The sequence below is a fragment of the Nansenia antarctica genome, assembly GCF_963989245.1.
Source record: "Nansenia antarctica genome assembly, chromosome: 5".
Taxonomy (NCBI): domain Eukaryota; kingdom Metazoa; phylum Chordata; class Actinopteri; order Argentiniformes; family Microstomatidae; genus Nansenia; species Nansenia antarctica.
In genome coordinates, this window is record NC_137690.1 from 51,491,259 (window position 1) to 51,510,361 (window position 19,103).

At 45.8% G+C, this 19,103-nt stretch overlaps 2 protein-coding genes across 3 annotated transcripts in view; both read left to right on the forward strand.

Annotated features, from left to right (window-relative positions):
* The first annotated feature begins 541 nt into the window (after positions 1 to 541).
* LOC308158938 (nuclear inhibitor of protein phosphatase 1-like) lies at positions 542 to 4,567 on the forward strand. 2 transcript variants are annotated; one of them, XM_080532656.1, is made up of 4 exons: positions 542 to 797; positions 1,428 to 1,645; positions 2,264 to 2,656; positions 2,774 to 4,567. In XM_080532656.1, exons 2-4 carry the CDS (start codon positions 1,499 to 1,501, stop codon positions 3,134 to 3,136), a joined length of 903 nt encoding a protein of 300 aa, XP_080388782.1. In that variant the 5' UTR covers positions 542 to 797; positions 1,428 to 1,498; the 3' UTR covers positions 3,137 to 4,567. The 2 variants fall into 2 exon arrangements, with proteins under 2 accessions (XP_080388782.1, XP_080388783.1); XM_080532657.1 differs by lacking the exon at positions 542 to 797 and having other exon boundaries at positions 861 to 1,645.
* A 5,849-nt stretch (positions 4,568 to 10,416) lies between these two features.
* foxo6b (forkhead box O6 b) overlaps positions 10,417 to 19,103 on the forward strand; it is a gene marked incomplete at both ends in the record, with an annotated part of 31,326 nt that continues 22,639 nt past the window's right edge. Inside the window, one exon of the mRNA XM_080532652.1 lies at positions 10,417 to 10,911. Within this exon, the coding sequence (XP_080388778.1) occupies positions 10,417 to 10,911 (495 nt within the window). The remainder of the gene's footprint in view (positions 10,912 to 19,103) is intronic.

A 19,103-nucleotide genomic window follows, 5' to 3' on the forward strand; every position in this document is an offset into this window, starting at 1 on the left:
TAATTATTATTATTATTATTATCATTACATCATTACAACGGCAGCAGTATTATTAGTATCATTAGTGACACGCCTACCTTTACCTACCTTAAAGTGAGACATGTCAATACTTGTACATAGTTTTACAACAAATTCAGAGGCCAGGAGACCACTATTGCTTGCCAATCATTTGTGGAGCATGCGAACTCGTATCATAGCTGAACACATATGCAGGACGGCAGTGAAATAATAGTTGGACCATTCCGAGACTTTGACCTTCTCTGTTCGCTTGTCACAGTCTGTTGCATCTGTCTGTTTGATCAGGGCAGGAAAACCGCCCCCCGGACTTCATCTGGATGTGGTGAAGGGGGACAAGCTGGTGGAGGTAAGGTCAATGACCAAGGATCACTGCTCTGCTTTGACCCCCCCTTTGCTTTGAACCCAATGACCTCTGAATTCCAAAGCTGCCAGAGAATCCCCCCCACCTCACTCTCTAAATACAGACCCTCTGGGCCTTCCACTACATGACCTAAGGGACCCCAACACCTTCTCCCATCCCATTTCAAACTCCATATTTGTTTACCATATGTTTTAGCCGATTGTTGGATTTGAGAATATTTTCTGGAATCCCGACATTGTTTCGCATGCTTGTCCCGTTCTGTAGAAGCTAATCATTGACGAAAAGAAATACTACTTATTTGGGAGGAACCCTGACGTATGTGACTTCACGATAGACCATCAGTCGTGCTCGCGCGTCCACTCAGCCCTGATCTACCACCGGCACCTGAAGAGGGTCTTCCTCATCGACCTCAACAGCAGTGAGTACTGTGCTGCTTCGAGAGCCGTTTTGTACACTAACGCACAGGGAATGAGACGGCTGTACCTGTGTGAACTGTATATAAAAGGGTTGCCATAGAGACTCTTATAGAGAATGTCTGAATAAGACATCGACCCTTGAAACTTGCTCCTACACAGTAAGATTTATAAGATGGACTGAACAAGGTCATAGGCCTAGTTTGTGTGTTTGGGGCTGACAAAGGCCATATGATTTGTTCAACAGCTCGTGTCATGCCAAGTCAGATCCTAGCTAGTTGTTGCTTTGACTTTCGGCTTGAAAAGTTATTGAATGAAGGATAATCTTTTCCTGCGCCACAATTCTCAACCATTTTCTTGAAGCGTGCACTTGTGCACTCCCCCTTTCATACATTTGGAAATGGGGTAAGCATTGACTTGAGGGAGGTTCCACCAGAAGAGGCCAGTTGGGAGATAGAAATCGACCATCCTCCAATTTCTACCTCCACCAGCCTCCCCCAGTTTCCACCTTATTCCTTACACCGTTCCATTCCCACTTAAGTCCATGTGGGGGTGCACATGTCCACGCTTCAGGGAAAGAAGATGGCAGGAGAGTAACAGGAGACAGCACTGAACGTCATTCTCCGTCTCTGCAGCCCATGGAACGTTTCTGGGACGCATACGGCTGGAGCCCCACAAGCCCCAGCAGGTTCCCATTGACTCCACCATGTCGTTTGGGGCGTCCACACGGGTCTACACCCTGAGGGAGAAGCCCCAGACCCAGGCCAGCGCCGCCCCGGGGGAAGTCAAGCCAGGGGAGGACGAGGAGCTCAAAGGCCTGCTGGGATTACCTGAGGAGGAGACTGAGCTTGAGGTGTGTGTGTGTGTGTGTGTGTGTGTGTGCGTGTGCGTACAGTGCTTGCGTGTGCGTGTGCGTGCATGTGTATGCTCAAGCCAGGGAAAGATTGTTTGTGTGTGTAGAACTATCTTGATTAAGTGTGTTTGGTTAGTTTTTTTATTAAGGTACATTAGTACTCTTTGTTTTTCGCTTTGAAAGCCCCTCTTTATTTGTGTTGTAATCCTGACCACGTCCGTGTGTCCAGAGTGCAAATTATACAATGCCAATCAGGGCGGGGTGGGGGGACTTTTGGTCCACGGGGGGGGGGGGGGGTGGTGAGATATCGGTAACAAATGTTTGTGTGATATATAAATGTCCCCCCCCCCCCAACCTGTTGTTTTGACCTCTTTTGAGTTGGTCCAAGTTGTAATTAAGGGGGTCAGACCCCCCAAACCTCCCCTTAAGTTTCAAGTTGTATTGTTACGTCACATTACACAAGTGTAAGAGAGTTAGAGAATTACAAAAATTCTTAGGCTTCGGTTCCTGACATTGCACAAGACAATAGGCATAATTCAAGATAAAAAAGTTACAATAGTACAAGTGACAAATAAGATAAAATAATAATTCGAACCAATCCGTGTGTCCCTGAGACAGAACTTAACAGAGTTCAACACAGCCCACAACAAACGCATCTCCACCCTCACCATCGAGGAGGGCAACCTGGACATCCAGAGGCCAAAGAGGAAGAGGAGGAGCTCCAGAGTGTCCTTCAGCGAGGAAGAGGAGGTCATCAACCCAGGTGTATACACACACACCCACACACACACACACACACACACACAGACAGAATGGAGCTATATGGAGTGTGATTGTGTGGGAAAGTATGATTGTGTTTCCTCATTCCTAAACATTCACCCTCCATTTGTTTTGGGGTTTTATGTTGAGACATTCAAATCCTCTCCTTTCCTCCCTGTCTCCACAGAGGATGTTGACCCGTCTGTAGGCCGCTTCAGGAACATGGTACAGACAGCTGTTGTGCCTATTAAGGTCAATATATTTAAAAATATATATTTATCTCTTGAATTTGCAATAATTCACAATAATTGACATGAAGTTTGCTGTGTATTGACATTTTCACATTCTTGCTGAACTAATACTGTACAGAAAAAGAAGATGGAGGGACATGCCACTTCGTTGGGCCTGGAGGACACCGTGGCCCGGAGAATGCAGAACTTCCCCTTCAGTGGAGGTCTTTATGGAGACCTTCCTCCCACCAGCCATGAGGCTGGGACCCACCCCGCTGGAGCCCAGGGGGGAGCCACAATCCTGGGAGGGCTGCCCCTGCCCTTCCCTAACCCTGCCCCAGAGGTGGACCTTTCCCCCGCCTCGTCTCAGCCCCCTGTCACCCTCAACCCTGCCCCTGCACCTGGACCTTACACAGCAGAACCTGTTAATGAGCCTCGCAAGAAGAAATATGCTAAGGAGGCGTGGCCTGGAAAGAAGCCCACCCCTTCTCTCCTAATATAGGCAGGCTTTTCCTGGACAATTACAATAGGATGGCTTATTGTTTAGGGGAGTGGTCAAATCAGGACACTCAGTCAAGACTTACTGTACTGTATTAGCCAGACCTGGGCAGAATGTGCATTTCAAATATTGACGTGAGGTGCACTTGATTTAGTCTGCCTTGCATGTAGAGTTTGCACTTCCGGGACTATTCCATTGGCTCCATTATGCCTCGCAAGCTAAATCAAGTACATCTTTATTATTTCAATTGTACGTATTCTTCCCAGGTCTGGTATGAGCTGTGATATTGATATTTTATGAGGGTCTGGAGATTTTTTTATTAATAATTTTACGTTTTTGATTGTTTGTTTGTTTGTTTGTTTGTTTATTAGTGTGCTCCATTCACTCATTATGACATTATGCCTTTTTATTGCTCTATCTGCCTGTACTGACAAGGTGTCTGGCCTCCGCCTTTAGATTGAAATGTGAAACACATTTGACGTAATCGAAAAGCAATCTTTCTTACCGTAGGACTAACTGTAACACATAGGTGGATACATTTGAACCTCTGGTATAGAGCTTTATTTATTTTGCAATAATGAAAAGAAAGATTGAACACTGTTTTGTAGTAATCTGATTTAGCTCTGACTGTTCACTGTATGAATTTTGCTTTGTTTATAATTTTGGTCCCTCTTAAAACCATATTTCAGTTTTGAAAAAAAGAAAGAAGAGATAAGTCAGATTATCCTGGCAAAGACTGCTCAACATGTCAGTAATTCACTCAGACAAGGCTATGCACTGTGGAAGCAAATTGGCTTTAAAGAAACTCAATGGAGAAAGTAGTATTTGTGAGACATTTTATTGTTTATTTTGTGCTATTTTTATACCAGAATTTGGCAGTTGAAATGGAACCGATTATTTGACATGTATGAAGCTGAGGTAGAAAAAAATATATTTAAAGTGACATGATGGTTATTAGAATTCATATCTCTGTTTGATATTTGTATAATAAACAGTAATCCATACCTTTCGCGTCACTCTGTGAAATGACGGGGAGGGGGATTAGAGGCTGTCTTGAGAAATCTCCCACTGAGTCTGAGAACGACTTTCATGCCTCCAGTTTTTCTTTTCTACTGCCAACATTGCAATCTATAGAGAAAGCTCTTGGGAGTGCCAATTAACAGTTTTTTTTTACAAACAGTATTTGAGTGTGTGTTCAGAGGATGTCGGATGTGTCAGTTACTTCCCAAGGTGACGAATTTGTCCTGACAATTGTCTCTGCTCATTTAAGTCTCTTAACTGCATCGTCTGTGTTTGTGTCTGAATTTGGTTTGTGACAAACACTGTTTGAACACGGCTCTGTCCTCTAAAACAGTCTGCTGTTTTGTTTCCTAAACAGCGACTAGCTACCATTCCTGCAAAATTAAGTTGTGTGGTTAATATCCCAGGCAACCAACGGGGTCACATTCTATCAACAGTGAGGTTCATTTTGAACGGTTGTGAGTTTACGGTCATTGAAGTCTTTTCCACCAGAGGGCAACATGGCCACTGTCGTCTTTTTATTTAGTTATTTAGTTTATTTTATTTAGTTATTTACATCCCTGATGTTAATTTCATTGGTCATACTTTCATACTTCATTGATCTTGTACTGCACTGATCATGTAGCATATCACATGCCACACGTCATCACTAGATATGAATCTGAAAATTAGAGATGTTATATTTTTGTGTAGAGGGTGTACAGTATGTAGGTGTCAGGACTCAAAATTGTTATCATTTCTCTCATAGGGCTGAACATAGTTTGAAGCCTTTCCGGGGGCAATGAACAAGGCCATGAGAGTTCTCAACTACATGCTGTGTCCTTACAGTTTTAAGACTAGAGTACCAGAGCAGTAGTGGTTTGCCTTTCACTGGTAATATACCTTCTTGGGGCAAAATACGTCATGTGTTGCTCCTGCATTTGTATGCAAACTAGCGGTGTTTTGGAGAAACATATATACTGTACGTGTACGTGTGCAGCAGGTGATGGCATGTCTGCAAGATCATCATAGCCTTTATTAGGTTGCAGAAGGACACGATGACGGGCATTGTTGAACAAAACGTTCAGTACACCTTCTCACCTTTAGGGGTCTCTAGGGTTCTTCGCATGCGTCTCTGTCTCGCCGGTGCAGATAAATGGCAACTCGTTAATCAAATCTGCATGAGTGCGCTCAGGTTGCCATGGCAATAATTATCAGAGCTGCCTAATTAACTTTCTCAATTGCTTAATGATATACGACCCTCTGAACTCCCTCTTTTTTTTCTCACTCTAATCCAAGTTGTTGTTTTTTTAATTCCTCCATTTTCACTCAACAGTGTTAAACCGTGACCGAAAAAGATAATAGGAATTATACAGAAATTAAATTCAGAAGTCACAGTATTTCCACTCAACCCACACTGCCTGTACTGGCTTCAAATGAGTGAAATGGTTGATCCTCAAATATCACATTTAATATCTAACACAACAGCCACTACTCATAGGCCTCTATTTCTATGCGAGTACGTGACTTGCATGTTTTGCCTGTAGTGACCCTGGAGGGCTGGGGTGCCGCAGGTGACCTCATGTGGCAGTTGACTGAAGCTGGGTGCAGAGAGGCTGTCGGCCCTGATCAACCTGGTCGTGTGTCAGAGGCAACCATGCAGAACTCTGAGACGCACACAGACAGAGGGGAGCACACCTGCTGACCCCCTCCCTACCCCCCTCTGCCATTCTGTCACACCCACGTGTCTACCTACACCCCCCACCCCCCACACACCAGGCCCTCTCTCAAACTCTCGTCTCCAAGCTCTTGGTGCGCCCGGTGTCGTGTGGTGCCTTGAGGAGTGACTTCACCAGTTCCCTGCTCCACCCTATGGTCTCAGTTGCGGTGGCCGTCTCCAGGACTTCCCTCGGAGGAGAGCGGAGGCGAGGCTGTCCTGACCGGTTGTGTTAAATATGGGATCATTACTAGGTCAGCAAACCACATGGGGTTGAATCAGTTCATGGGAATGGTGGCTACATATTTTTGAATGAGGAATCGGGATATTTGAATGTCTACAAGACTGGGTTATTTGATTAATTAAAGCTTTATTCAAAACCTTTGGCCTTGTCTCATGATTTCTGCATCATGATGCATATGCTGAGGTTACTCGACATTCCCCACATACCTACTAACCTGAGTCGTCTGTTTTTACTTAGTGGTTGCATCCATTTACATGCTTTATTTGTACCATTTCCCCCTTTGTTTCTTTCCGAAAGCCAGCAGACAAAAGTGACAGGGGGAAGATTATCTCTGTAGCACCTCTGCGCTGCATCACTGTGTATTTTTCCTCCCTGTGAGTGGATTTCATGGTTGAGGTTGCAATTTGAAATAGGATTAACGGTAGGTGTCGGATAGTGTTAGCTAAACCTCTTTAAATCAGGTATGGCAGAGGGAAGTCTGTCACTGCGTCTGCCTGTTCATTTTACCATTGAACTGTTTGTGCTGGAGGGGGATTCTTAGAATATTACTAATACCACATTTGTATTCATCAAACGATTGGGAGGCAGGACCATTTCAGCGTTGTGGTTTCCACCTTTAAAAAGCTGAAGAAAGAATCCATGCAGGAAGTATTAGTGGAACCAACATGTACTGCCAATAGGAGTAAAACGCAGCCTTTTTTCTGTCTTTGGAAAGTCTCCTAGAACTCTCCGGAGCTCTCCGGCTCCTCTCTTAGGCTCTGTGACATTGGGAGGCCACATGGTTGGCGGCAGCCCAGGCCCAAGGAGAAGACGCATTCCTGGGATGGCCATCGGCTGTGTACAGGCTGAGACACCCAGCCCTCCACTCCCACAGTTTCCACACCCGAGTCACACCAGAAAACAACACTGACGGCCGTCTTATGTAACTGGAGTGGGTTGTAGAGGAGGGAGGGCTAGACGGAGGGAGGGAGGGAGGTGGGGAGGGAACGAGAGAGGGATAGACAGAGGGAGAGAGAGAGAGAGAGAGAGAGAGAGAGAGAGAGAGAGAGAGAGAGAGAGAGAGAGAGAGAGAGAGAGAGAGAGAGGAAGAGAGAGGGAGGTAGGGCGGGAGAGCTGTTTGGGCTAACTGAACTAACGTAGTCAGAATGCAATCCAACCCAGCAGGGTTTAAAGAGCATTACATCTAAGAAGGCTCAAGACAGCAAATGGTCAAAGCTGTGTATGTCTGCACCCTGGACAACAACAACTGTCCCGAGCAGCTTTGCCTGCTCCAGCCAAGTGGGTTGACCTGAAGTGGACGAATAAATAAAATATAGTTGTAAGTGTTGTTATTTATATATTCTTACATTAGAGAGATTGTAGCAATATGAAGCTGATCCTCCTGATTATGGTTACTATAGCAGCAGTCTGCCAGCGCTGCTCGAGACTCAAATATCGTCAAGGGTTGCTCAAGTAGCCCGGCGAACCCTCAGGGTTTCCCAAGAGTAGGAAGAGTAGCATCATGCTAACAGTAAACACATCAATAACTCTGGATGGCTGTCAGGTGGATTAGAGCTGGGTGGTCTGCGGTGGAGAGACAGTCAGAGTGGATTCAAAAGGGTTTGCCTTGTCTTGTCTTGCCAAACCCGCTGTGCCAACATCCAGCGTCAGTGGATGACAACAATAACACAGGTGTGGTTAGTGGTAGGTCTACGAGACGGATCCTAATTCCCATTTCAATCCTGATAATAGTTTCTTCATATACGTACATCTGACCTCCCCGGACCATTCAGAGGTCTGCTTTGAGGTCTGAATATGAGAGTTTTCATAAGGCAGCTATCGTCCTCTCATGGAAATCAGAGGATATCTCCCTCCCTCACTCATGTCCAGTCGTGTTGTCTGAGTTGTGTTTGTTTTATGGTTGTTTGTCAATGCCCAACTCATTTAGCCCACTAAAGGCAACACCAGAACATTACATCCTCTGAGCTGGCATGGGTCCAGTGTTTTCATTCCATATGATAGGAGTCACACCGCATTCCTGTTACAACTTCACTGCGGTGCATAAAAAAATCCTCTCGAAACCGCAGAACCATGTGTTTTGAATTATCCCTCTGTTTGTTCTCATTTACAGCATCTCTCCAGTTTTCCCTTTGCTCTATCTCCTCCTCCTCCTCCCCTCTCTCTCTCTCTCTCTCTCTCTCTCTCTCTCTCTCTCTCTCTCTCTCTCTCTCTCACACACACACACACACACACACACACACACGCACACGCACACAGACACTTGTTGTTGTGATGATAGACTCTTTTTTTCAGGACGAAAACATTCCACTATGGAGCATTTGAGGATACGGTCACCAAGTTTTCAATCATGAGAGGTAATGGTCAACCAGATGTCAACCGTGAGAGGTAACGTCACTAGTGTGGGATTTTCCACCTGAAAAAAATGAGATTAGGGAGTGTATAGCCTATGGTAGGTTTGCTTACATTGTCCCGCCCACATTGTACAAAGTAGTAATCAATGCATAGCCTACAGTGGTAACATTATAGGCGTTATTGGTTAGAATAAATGTGGATTTGGAACTTGAGCTCAATCAAATCAATGCACAATGGCTCGCAGCGTGGGCGGAATCCCCCCTCCCAGTAAACGAATAACCGTGGGTAGTCTACGGACTCCAATTGAGTGTGACATCCACAACTGTCGTTCTTGCCACTGCTGGGAGAAAACAATTGAATAGAGAATGGTATGACATCTAACCGCTAGCCAATTATTTTTTTCAAAGGATATATGTAATTTACTCCATAGCATTTTAGAGAATCTGCTGCGCAACTTCCATCTAATCCTCAATACATCATTTGGTGTTATTTAGACTGTCCCTCATGATACATTATCCGCATGAAGGCATAGCATTTAATATTAGTGGTCTGTGTTATGGTGGGTACATTGAGTTGGCGAATTTAGAGAAGTTTACAGAATCCCAAAGAGTGGTTTAGGATTTGATGGTTTGACAGGTCCCATTGCCTATAGGCTACATGAGGTGAAATTCCATTCACACACACACACACACACACACACACACACACACACACACACACACACACACACACACGCACACTCTCAGTCTGAGTGTTTCAGAGGGAATGTGTCCATAACTCCTAACATATGACAATGCTTCGATAGGGACATTACACCTTAATCTTCCCCCTCAAAATGTATTTCACAACGACACTTAGTTAGCCAATTGGTTCACTGAAGCATTCATAGAACAATATATTTAAAATACATTAATAACAACAACAAATTAATAATCAGTGAGTATATTATGAATACCGTTGAAGAAAAAGGTGTGATTGTTTTTGCTCGACTCCTTACACCATCTAGCAATGTGAAAAGATGCTGCTGTGTCCCTCTCGCTAAACCTGTTCTGGAGGGAGTGACTTGATACAAGCGCCGTCCAATTATGTGTAAGCAGCACTTATTCCACGCTGCAGATTAGTCGCTTGATTCTCAAGCATGAGAGACAGGGCTGTACACTACAAAATGTGGAAGAAATTGTATTCTGACAATCTAACGAAATAAGGGAGGTGAAATATACATTATTGTCAGGGCGTCTTCGGCGTGTATTAAGGCAAGGCATAGGATGCTACAAAAGCCGTGAGGCTTTTTCGTCTGGAATTCTGCGGCTTTATAAATGATTCATGAGACCATATTTTTAAGGCAGTAATTGCGCTCGCAGTGTGTTACTATCAGTTATGAGTGTGTTCGCGTGAGCGCTTGCGTGTGAAGCCGGTCACAAATCTGCAGAGAAGACGGGGATCTCAGACGACGGAAACTGTTAGCAGACCTCTGTAAAAAAAAAAGTAAATTGATTTGGCTTTAATTTGGGGGGTTGATCAAAGAGATTCGCAAGCCTCCCAGCCCGGCCGCTTGTCAAGCCGTCTGTCAAAGAAATCAACTGTTGCTGCAACCGAACGATCACAGGGACGTGTTTCCAAGTCCGTGGTGCTAAATCTGGCATGGTTTGAGAATGGATTTTTAACCGACACCTGGACTTGTGTGAGCCCCACTACAACATGTGCTAGTATTGTTCAATTAACATGGAAGAGAGACTCATATTGTTGTTGATGCCTCGGATACATGCTCATGGTCTGTTCTGATACTGCATAGGCTACATGGTCGTACAGAATGGTCATAGTGGTTCAGCATATTTTTGTATCACACAGTAGAATTTGCTTTTAAAACAAGGCACATTTTTGGGGGGGGTTTCAACAACTCCCTGGCAGTTGTTGGATTCATAGTGGATTTCTTTTGTGACCTTGCCAGTTCGGTGTAATTCAGGCGGATAAATGCTGATGATGGAGAGCAACGGAATGGATGCGCATCAGGTTGATATCGATTCGGAATTCGAACCTCAGGGCCTGCCTCGGTCATGCACCTGGCCCCTGCCGTGTCCAGACGATTTTCCCGGGGGAGAGGAGCCGAACCGAGGTCTACCCCTGGCATCTGTTAAAGTGGAGCATTACAACGTGCCAGCATGCATAGCCGAGAGAAGAGGTGGCGCGCCGACAGACATAAAACATCCAGCCGGCGCCCCTGCCCCTATCTCAGCCGCTCCTACGTGCATGTCCGGGGCTGCGCTCGATGCCGCTGGCCAGCTGCGCAAAGCCAAGTCCTCCCGGCGGAACGCGTGGGGAAACCAATCGTACGCGGATCTCATCACGCGTGCCATTGAAAGTACCCCCGAGAAGAGACTCACTTTGTCGCAAGTTTATGATTGGATGGTGCGCTTTGTTCCTTATTTCAAGGATAAAGGCGACAGCAACAGTTCAGCTGGGTGGAAGGTACAGTAACACACTTGACATTTTAATGACCCTATATTGCCATACATACATACCACGCGCTTTATTCGCCATATCCATCAACATTATTTCAGTAGGCCTATAGGCTACAGCCATTCACATTGAGACTCTCAGCAGTGTCTTGTTTCCTACAATTTCTGTGGCTCACATTTTCCCTATACCACCACCGCGATGCAATGTGTAGAAAGGGGCGGTGAACTGAAGGAGGCGGAGAGGGGTTCACTGGGTTCATTCTATTGGGGTTTCTACAGCATGTGCAGTGCAAATCAGTTCAAATCTAAACGGCCTGTTTTTGCTTTCCTAATTTACAATATATGGCTACGTGTTGTGACGCATTCACAAACGTAGATTTTTAAGCAGTTCAGAAATATGCGTGTGTTAAACCTTCTTGTGGCCATGCGCTATAGCCTAGGGCTATGCTTTGAGCAGCTGGAGGGAATAACGGGTCACATTGGGGACACAAGCGTGTCCCGGTCAGTTTTGCAATTCGTTGGGTTCAGCGTCACGCACGCTGCTTGGCTGGTCTGGGATTAACCCCCTCTGTACTACTCCGCCCCCTTCTATCCATTGCGCGCGCGTTAGATTACGCACAGACTATGCAATTGGATGCAATCAGAAACAGCAGTTGACGCGAAATCGCCGTTTTGAAAATACAGATTATCACAATTAATACGGGGCTAATCTAATAGAGCGTTTTTTTTTTTTTTTTTTTTTGAGGATTTAGGATACTTGCCTCAGTTGTTTTAGCCAACCCTCTTTGTTCTCTTAGTTATTGCTATAACCATTCCTCTTAAAGTCCCACAGTTCTTCAAAGAAAAAGGGATGATCAATGCTCAATTTGCATCTCTGATGGTCTACACAAAACCTGTTCAATATCTCCCATGAAAGTTTCACACTTATGAATGCTGTTCAAAATCATTTGAACAATAAATCCATTCATATTTGGAGAGCATTTCCTAGACACACAATTCTGCTCTGGTTCCCAACAACAAACGTGTTGGCCTACATTGGAATTGTAATTGTTTACCCGTAGGATCTGGAAAAATATCCAGGTCTTTAAATGAAATCTTCCTGGTAGGCCCATCAGTATATTGGATTTACAATCAGACAATTGTAAATGCAATGCACCCAGATATGTTTGAGATATGAATTTGAATACATGTACTCATTTGATCGGAGAGCTTTACAAAGAGGATCAACTCTTACACATAAAGGCCCCACTCATTCCTCCCGTCAACATGGGTCTAGACGGCTTAGAGGTCTGGAGGTTGGTCTGAGTTCATCCACCTGATGTCAGCTCAGCATGTCCCGAACATTACGTGTGTGGAGGGTACGCTGTCCCAGACTTTCTCCTCCTCCTCCTCCTCCTCCTCCTCCTCATCCTCCTCCTCCTCCTCCTCCCTCTCCTCCTCCTCCTCCTCCTCCTCCTCCTCCCTCTCCTCTTCCTTTGTCCTCTAGTGATCTCATAAGAATGCTGTGTGTTTGTAAAATGAATACACAAAGTGTTTTTTTGTTTTCTTTCTCAAAATGCGCTCCCTCTTCCTGCCGTCTTCTTCATTGGGAACAGGACACTCGCAACATTCTGAGAAGAAAACAATATTAAGAAGAAGATTAATCTCGATGAAATCACCATTTCATTTTGCTCTAAAGTACATGGGTTAGCAATGCTCCAATCTTTATGGTAAGGTTTAAAATTGGATTTAAAAGGGGCTTAATTCCTGAGGCCTTGTTTGTGCTGCTTAGGGATGCCCAGCTGGATGTTAGCTCAAATTCCTCCATAGGGCTTTGTGTGGAGGCTTTGATTGGCTGGTTTGGCAGAGATTTGATTGGCTGGGAGGCGCCAAGTAAGGCAAAAACAACTTGATTCAATCGTAATAACACTCTTAAAAAACAGACACACACATGCACGCACATGTTGGGCTGTAACAGTTGGCAAACGTTTTAATACGATTTTAAGCACAGAAACACTCTCTCAGACACACACCCGACACTCACTCTCTATTTGTCTTTTACACGCACACACAACACACACACACACACACAACCCCCCTCCCACCACCACACACACACACACAATAAAATACACATTGGTACATTTCTGTTGAGATTGAATGGGGGAGAATCGATGGGGGGGTGGGAGGAAAATCAGATCGAGTCGAAGACTGCTATTAAAAGCAGTCTTTAATAGCTGTTGTGTAATCCTGTCTGAAAGCTGGTGGTAAAACCAGCCCCGGGGCTCTCTGGCTTTGTCTTGGACATGGAGCCTTTTTGTCTCAGATAGTAGCAGCAGCAGCAGCAGCTAGAGCCTATTAATACAAGTCTGCTTTCTGGGAAGGTCCAGCTCTTGACCGCACTGTGGTACTAATGGCATCACTCTCTCTCTCACACACACACACACACACACACACACACGCGCACGCACGCACACACTCACGCACGCACACACTCACGCACGCACGCACGCACTCACTCACTCACGCACGCACGCACGCACGCACACACACACACACACACACACACACACACGCATTCTCTCTCACACTCTCTCTCTCTCTCTCTCTCTCTCTCTCTCTCTCTCACACAAACACACACACACACGCACACACACACACACACACACACACACACAAACACACACACACACACACACACACACACACACGTATGGATTCCCTTGTCTGTGGTATAGTCAATGTGGTCATGTGTTTTGACCATGCTTATTATATACTATGACGATGAAGGCGGTTGTGTTTCATCATGTTTTATGAGTCTTGTGGGTGGCCATGTGTTTGTCACATTGCTGAGGGTGGATCTGATGGGGTATACTGTCATGTACTTGTTGCTTACGCATGTCTGAAGGTACATAGGGAGGGTACCAGGGTAATTGGTCATCCAGTCTAGCCGGAAACAGAGGGAGCGAGAGAGGGGGAGAGAGAGGGAGAGAGTGGGGGGGAGGAGAAAGAGAGAGAGAGAGAAGTTGGCGGGGGAGGGGGGGAGGGGGGGGGAGAGAGAGTAAAAGAGAATAGTGTCAGATAGAGGGAGAGAGAGAGGAAGAGAGAGCGAAAGAGAGAGAGAGAGAGAGAGAGGTGGCAGCAATATATTTGAAGAAGGTCCTATTATCTCTGTCCTGCCAATAAAAGCCCCCCTTTGAATTGAATGGAGAATTGAGTGGGAGAGAAAGTGGCGGTGCGGCGGCCCCAGCTGCTGAGCATATTGATAGCAGCCTTAATGCCTGTGATGCTCGAGCGTCTCGGAGAGAGAGAGGGTAGGGGGGGGGCGGGTGGGAATCGGTTAGGAGATGGTGGTGGAAGAGGCTTAGAGGTTCCGTGTGCCAGGCAGGCTGGCGTGGGCTCAACAGAAAAAGCCCTGTACACTGCTATAGTGTTATTGTTATTATCACAAAGGCACAGCAGAAGGAGAGAGAGCTCTCGAGTTGGCGGGCTTGGCACTGGAGTCCTGGGGGTGGGGGAGGGAGGGAGGGGTGGAGGGCTGGAAAGAGATGAGGGGGGTTGCTGTGGGGGGATTCTGGAGGCCATTGTAAAACCTCATCCGATCAGTCTTCTGAATGGAGAGAATGGAGGGAAACAAAAAGAGGAGGGAAAATGTTGTTGGCCTGACAGTGGCGAGAGAGGGGGGGTGCTTGGGGGGGGCTGGGGGACTGCCATGTGAACACGTCAAGGATTTTGATCAAGACGATCATTCTGCTATCTGTTGGTTTAGAGTTTACCAAGCTTGAAGACAGCTGGATAGAGGCGGGGAAGTGGGGGGAACATTGAATCACGTCTGTCTGAGCGTTAGAATGACTATGGAGAAGAACAGCAGGGTCTGGCTCCAGGGTCTGGGCCCAGGGTCTGGGTGATGTGCACCATTTAGAAATGAGTCCACATCTCTCTGGATCTCGACGCTGTTCACACTTGAATCAGACCTGGATGCGCTTTTGAGAGTGCAAGGAGGAGGATGTGGAGTAAGTTCCATGCAACGGAAATTCCAATGTGGAAACGGAGTCCAGACACACACACACACACACACACACGCCCACGCACGCACACACACACACACACACACACACACACACACACACACACACACACACACACAGTCAGATTGAGTCCAAACACACACACACACACACACACACACACACACACACACACAGTCAGTCAGACGGGACCGATCTCATGGAATTGTGCCCGGTGTGTGTCGTAAGACGCGGGCCCAGCTCACAGACACTCCAACGTGTGGTCGTTGTGTGTGACACGGCTCCTTAGGGCTTATAGGAGGAGTGCAGGAACCAGCCAAACCTGCATCCTGGAAAATCATGTGGCCTTTCAAGGACTTGAGAAAGAATCAACGTCAACAGACGTTCATGTGTAAATTGTGTTTGTGACTGTAATACAGTGTTTTTTTTGTTATTATTGTAAATTACAATGCTGTAATGCCAATGACATAAGTCCACTTCACTTTCGGAGACAGACCGGACTGGTAGTAAACTGTTGGCGTTAACAAAGTTAACAAAGTTTGACAGCTAAATAGAACCAGAATCAGAACTATTTGTATTTGGCCAAATAAATGTATAATAATGTATATTTGCACATACAGGAAATGTACTTGGTGAGATTGGTTATTTACTGTTTACTGACCTTAGTAACTGCTTTGACTCTCTCGTTCTCTGCTAGCAATTGTTGTTTGTCTGACACAAAATGAAAAGTTTCTCCAGTTATGTTTTACTATGTACAGTATGGACTTTCACTGTTTACTATGTACAGTATGGACTTTCACTGTTTACTATGTACAGTATGGACTTTCACTGTTTACTATGTACAGTATGGCTCAAGCTCAGTTTGTGTGCCCTGTGTTGTGCCCTGTGTTGTGTTTTGAATGTCTCTGGTGGTGTACAAGTGTGTTGGTGTTTTTGTGTACACAGTGGTGTGTATCTACACAGTATATGAGTATGGGTTTGTGTGTGTGTGTGTGTGTGTGTGTGTGTGTGTGTTGATGGGCCCTGATGGGACAGGGGACGGGGGTGCAACTCTAGTGAATAATTCAGGGAAGGCTCATTATCAAGGCAGCGGAGGAGATCTCTCTGATTTCACAGACAGGATGTGTGTCTCCCCGAGCCAAAGCCACTCCCCCTCTCCTCTACAGACGCCAACTTCTCCCACTATACATACCCGAACCATACAGTACCGTGCTGGCTCCGATACGTTCCTTTCACACCGTCCTATCCAGAACTTACAGCGACTATGGTGGATGGGTAACCAGACCAACCCCGTACCGCTCAGCACAGCTCACCTCAGTTTGTCTCAGCTCAGTTTGTCTCAGCTCAGTTTGTCTCACCTCAGTTTCTCTCAGCTCAGTTTGTCTCACCTCAGTTTGTCTCAGCTCAGTTTGTCTCACCTCAGTTTGTCTCAGCTCAGTTTGTCTCACCTCAGTTTGTCTCAGCTCAGTTTGTTTCACCTTAGTTTGTCTCACCTCAGTTTGTCTCAGCTCAGTTTGTCTCAGCTCAGTTTCTCTCAGCTCAGTTTGTCTCACCTCAGTTTGTCTCACCTCAGTTTGTCTCAGCTCAGTTTGTCTCACCTCAGTTTGTCTCAGCTCAGTTTGTTTCACCTCAGTTTGTCTCAGCTCAGTTTGTCTCAGCTCAGTTTGTCTCAGCTCAGTTGAGCTCACCTCAGTTTGTCTCAGCTCAGTTTGTCTCAGCTCAGTTTGTCTCACCTCAGTTTGTCTCAGCTCAGTTTGTCTCACCTCAGTTTGTCTCAGCTCAGTTTGTCTCACCTCAGTTTGTCTCAGCTCAGTTTGTCTCAGCTCAGTTGAGCTCACCTCAGCTCAGTTGTGCTCTGTAATGCCACACAGGGTTATCATGGCCTCTCCTCACTGGAGCAGGTAGCACTAATATTTGTGTTTGCAGGTGAACAACCTATATCAGTAGTAGTTGATGAACACCACTCAGAGCCTGGGTGTATTAAGGACTATCGGCGGAGAAGCTGGGCATGTGCTTGCATTACGAGGTACTTACATTTTTAATCCGATCTTCACGAGGAGTTTCTCCCTTCGGAGGCCTCCGCAAACTAAGATTGATGGGAGGTAATCAGCGGAGGACAGCGCTGTGATTAATGTTGCTAGAGGTTGGATCCACTCAGCTCCCGTATAGTCTCTCCCCTGGACTGGCTGAAGCTAAAGTGGACCACTGCCTGCCCTGAGGCTCTGACCACAGCGTACCCCCTAACCACAAGCCTGATCACATCGCTGACCACAGCCCTAACCTCAGTGGTCACTGGTCAGTGCAGTTTGACCGTTGTCCATTAAGCATGGTTGAAAAAAAAAATAAAAAATCATGTTGGTTTATCTAGCTCCCCTGGCCGCGGCTGTTTACTGACACCTTGCGTGTCAGCTAAATGTTATCCTAAATGAGTCAATGAATACACATTACAATGTCGGGAGAGCAAGTAATGGCCTTAATTGTCGGAGAAAGAAAAACGGGCCGCATTAGTGGTTCACTTAACTCTTTTACGCCATTATCACTCACTGTTGGAGCTAATTATTCTCAATGAAGTATGCTCATGTTGAAGTGACGTTCAGCATCAATCAGGTGATGCTCAGCTGTTGCCGTAGCTATTCATCCTCTCTCACGCTCATTTCATGTTTAAAAGCTACTTTGATCGGTAGTTGAGGGGAGAACAATGAGTGTTCAATGAGGTTTTTCTTTTCCTCTTCGAAAATCTCTTTCCGATATCTCCTAGTACTCAATGGTGTACATTTACGTTGAATCATTCAGACCAATTCAGCCACAAACAAGAGAAACATGTTTTAAAAAGAGTGAGGACTTTGCTGGAGGCTGTCCACTGAGTTCAGCTGGAGGTAAATCTGATTTACATTGCTGATAATGATCACCTTAGGAGGTTGGCGTAATTCGTTTTTATGATCGAATTATGACATGCTGTAGACACAAAGAAACAAACCTAGAGGATCTCTATCTCATTGCTATTGTATGTACAGTAACTTGAGTGTGAATAGGATCAGTTTCATTGAATATTGGGCAAATTATGGTTGTAGCCTTTTAAAAGTCGAAAGCAAATATTTGTAACCAATTTGGTGCTTCAAGACCCAGCTCATCATTTTATCATTAGCCAGTTTTAAATTTTGATAGAATTTTTGTATCAGATATACTGTATATAATTGATATCATGATAGGCATTGGGCGTGAGGCAGACAGAGGCTCTGGGAGGACGGCAGCAGCTCAGAGTGGAATTTGTGTGTCAGTTTGATGAAAATAGGTCAGGATTCAGAGCCCTGCGTTTAGCATTCGGCCCATGTGATGGCTGACTGGGAGAGACAATATACTGTAGCCTTGAATGAACCTGGCTTATCTCTGTCTCTCTCCTTCTCTCTCCCCCCCCCTCTCTCTCTCCTTTTCTCTCTCTCCCTCTCGCATCCTCTCTCTCTCTCTCTTTCTCTGTCATGCTCCTTCCTTCTCCCCCCCTCTCTCTCTCTCCCTCTCTCCCCCCTTTCTCTCTCTCCTTTTCTCTCTCCCTCCCCCATCCTCTCTCTCTCCCTCTCTCCCCCCTTTCTCTCTCTCCTTTTCACTCTCTCCCTCCCCCATCCTCTCTCTCTTTCTCTGTCACGCTCCTTCTCTCTCTCCCTCTTTCTCTCTCTCTCTCTCTCTCACTCTCTTCCTCTCTCTCTCTCTCTCCCTCCCCCCCTCAGCCCTGTGCTCTCTCTCTCTCTCTCTCTCTCTCCCCCTCTCTCTCTCCCCCCCTCTCTTCCTAATCTAAACTCTGTCATCTTCTGTCTCTTTGAAGGGGATGGCCTTTTAGACACTGCTTCTTGAGATGGTGGTGTGAAGCCTCCAGTAGAGAGACGCAGGCCTGGAGTCACACAGACAGATTAAACTGCACATCCATACAGACGTCTGGCAATGTGGTTACATTGATATGATTAAGATACGCCCCGGCATATTAACTGTACCAGTGCTGCTTTTAATAAATAATATTACCTATAAGCCAGCACCAGTGGAGGGGATGAATCAGCGTCATCCATTACTATCATAAACAAGGACTCCATTTTGCATGCCTATCTCATGCCACGACTGTGAAGCGACTCTTCAATCCTAAATGTCGACTTGTTTGGGCGACAAAGTGAGAAACAAGGTCCCCCCCTGTGTTCGATAAAACCAGGGG

Bases quoted from the DNA above. Each gene is read 5' to 3' on its own strand.
- LOC308158938 (XM_080532656.1), top strand. From the start codon at position 1,499: ATGTCGTTTGGGGCGTCCACACGGGTCTACACCCTGAGGGAGAAGCCC. The intron at 1,646-2,263 runs GTGTGTGTGTGT...TCCCTGAGACAG, and splicing joins AGGAGGAGACTGAGCTTGAG to AACTTAACAGAGTTCAACAC. The intron at 2,657-2,773 runs GTCAATATATTT...AATACTGTACAG, and splicing joins CAGCTGTTGTGCCTATTAAG to AAAAAGAAGATGGAGGGACA.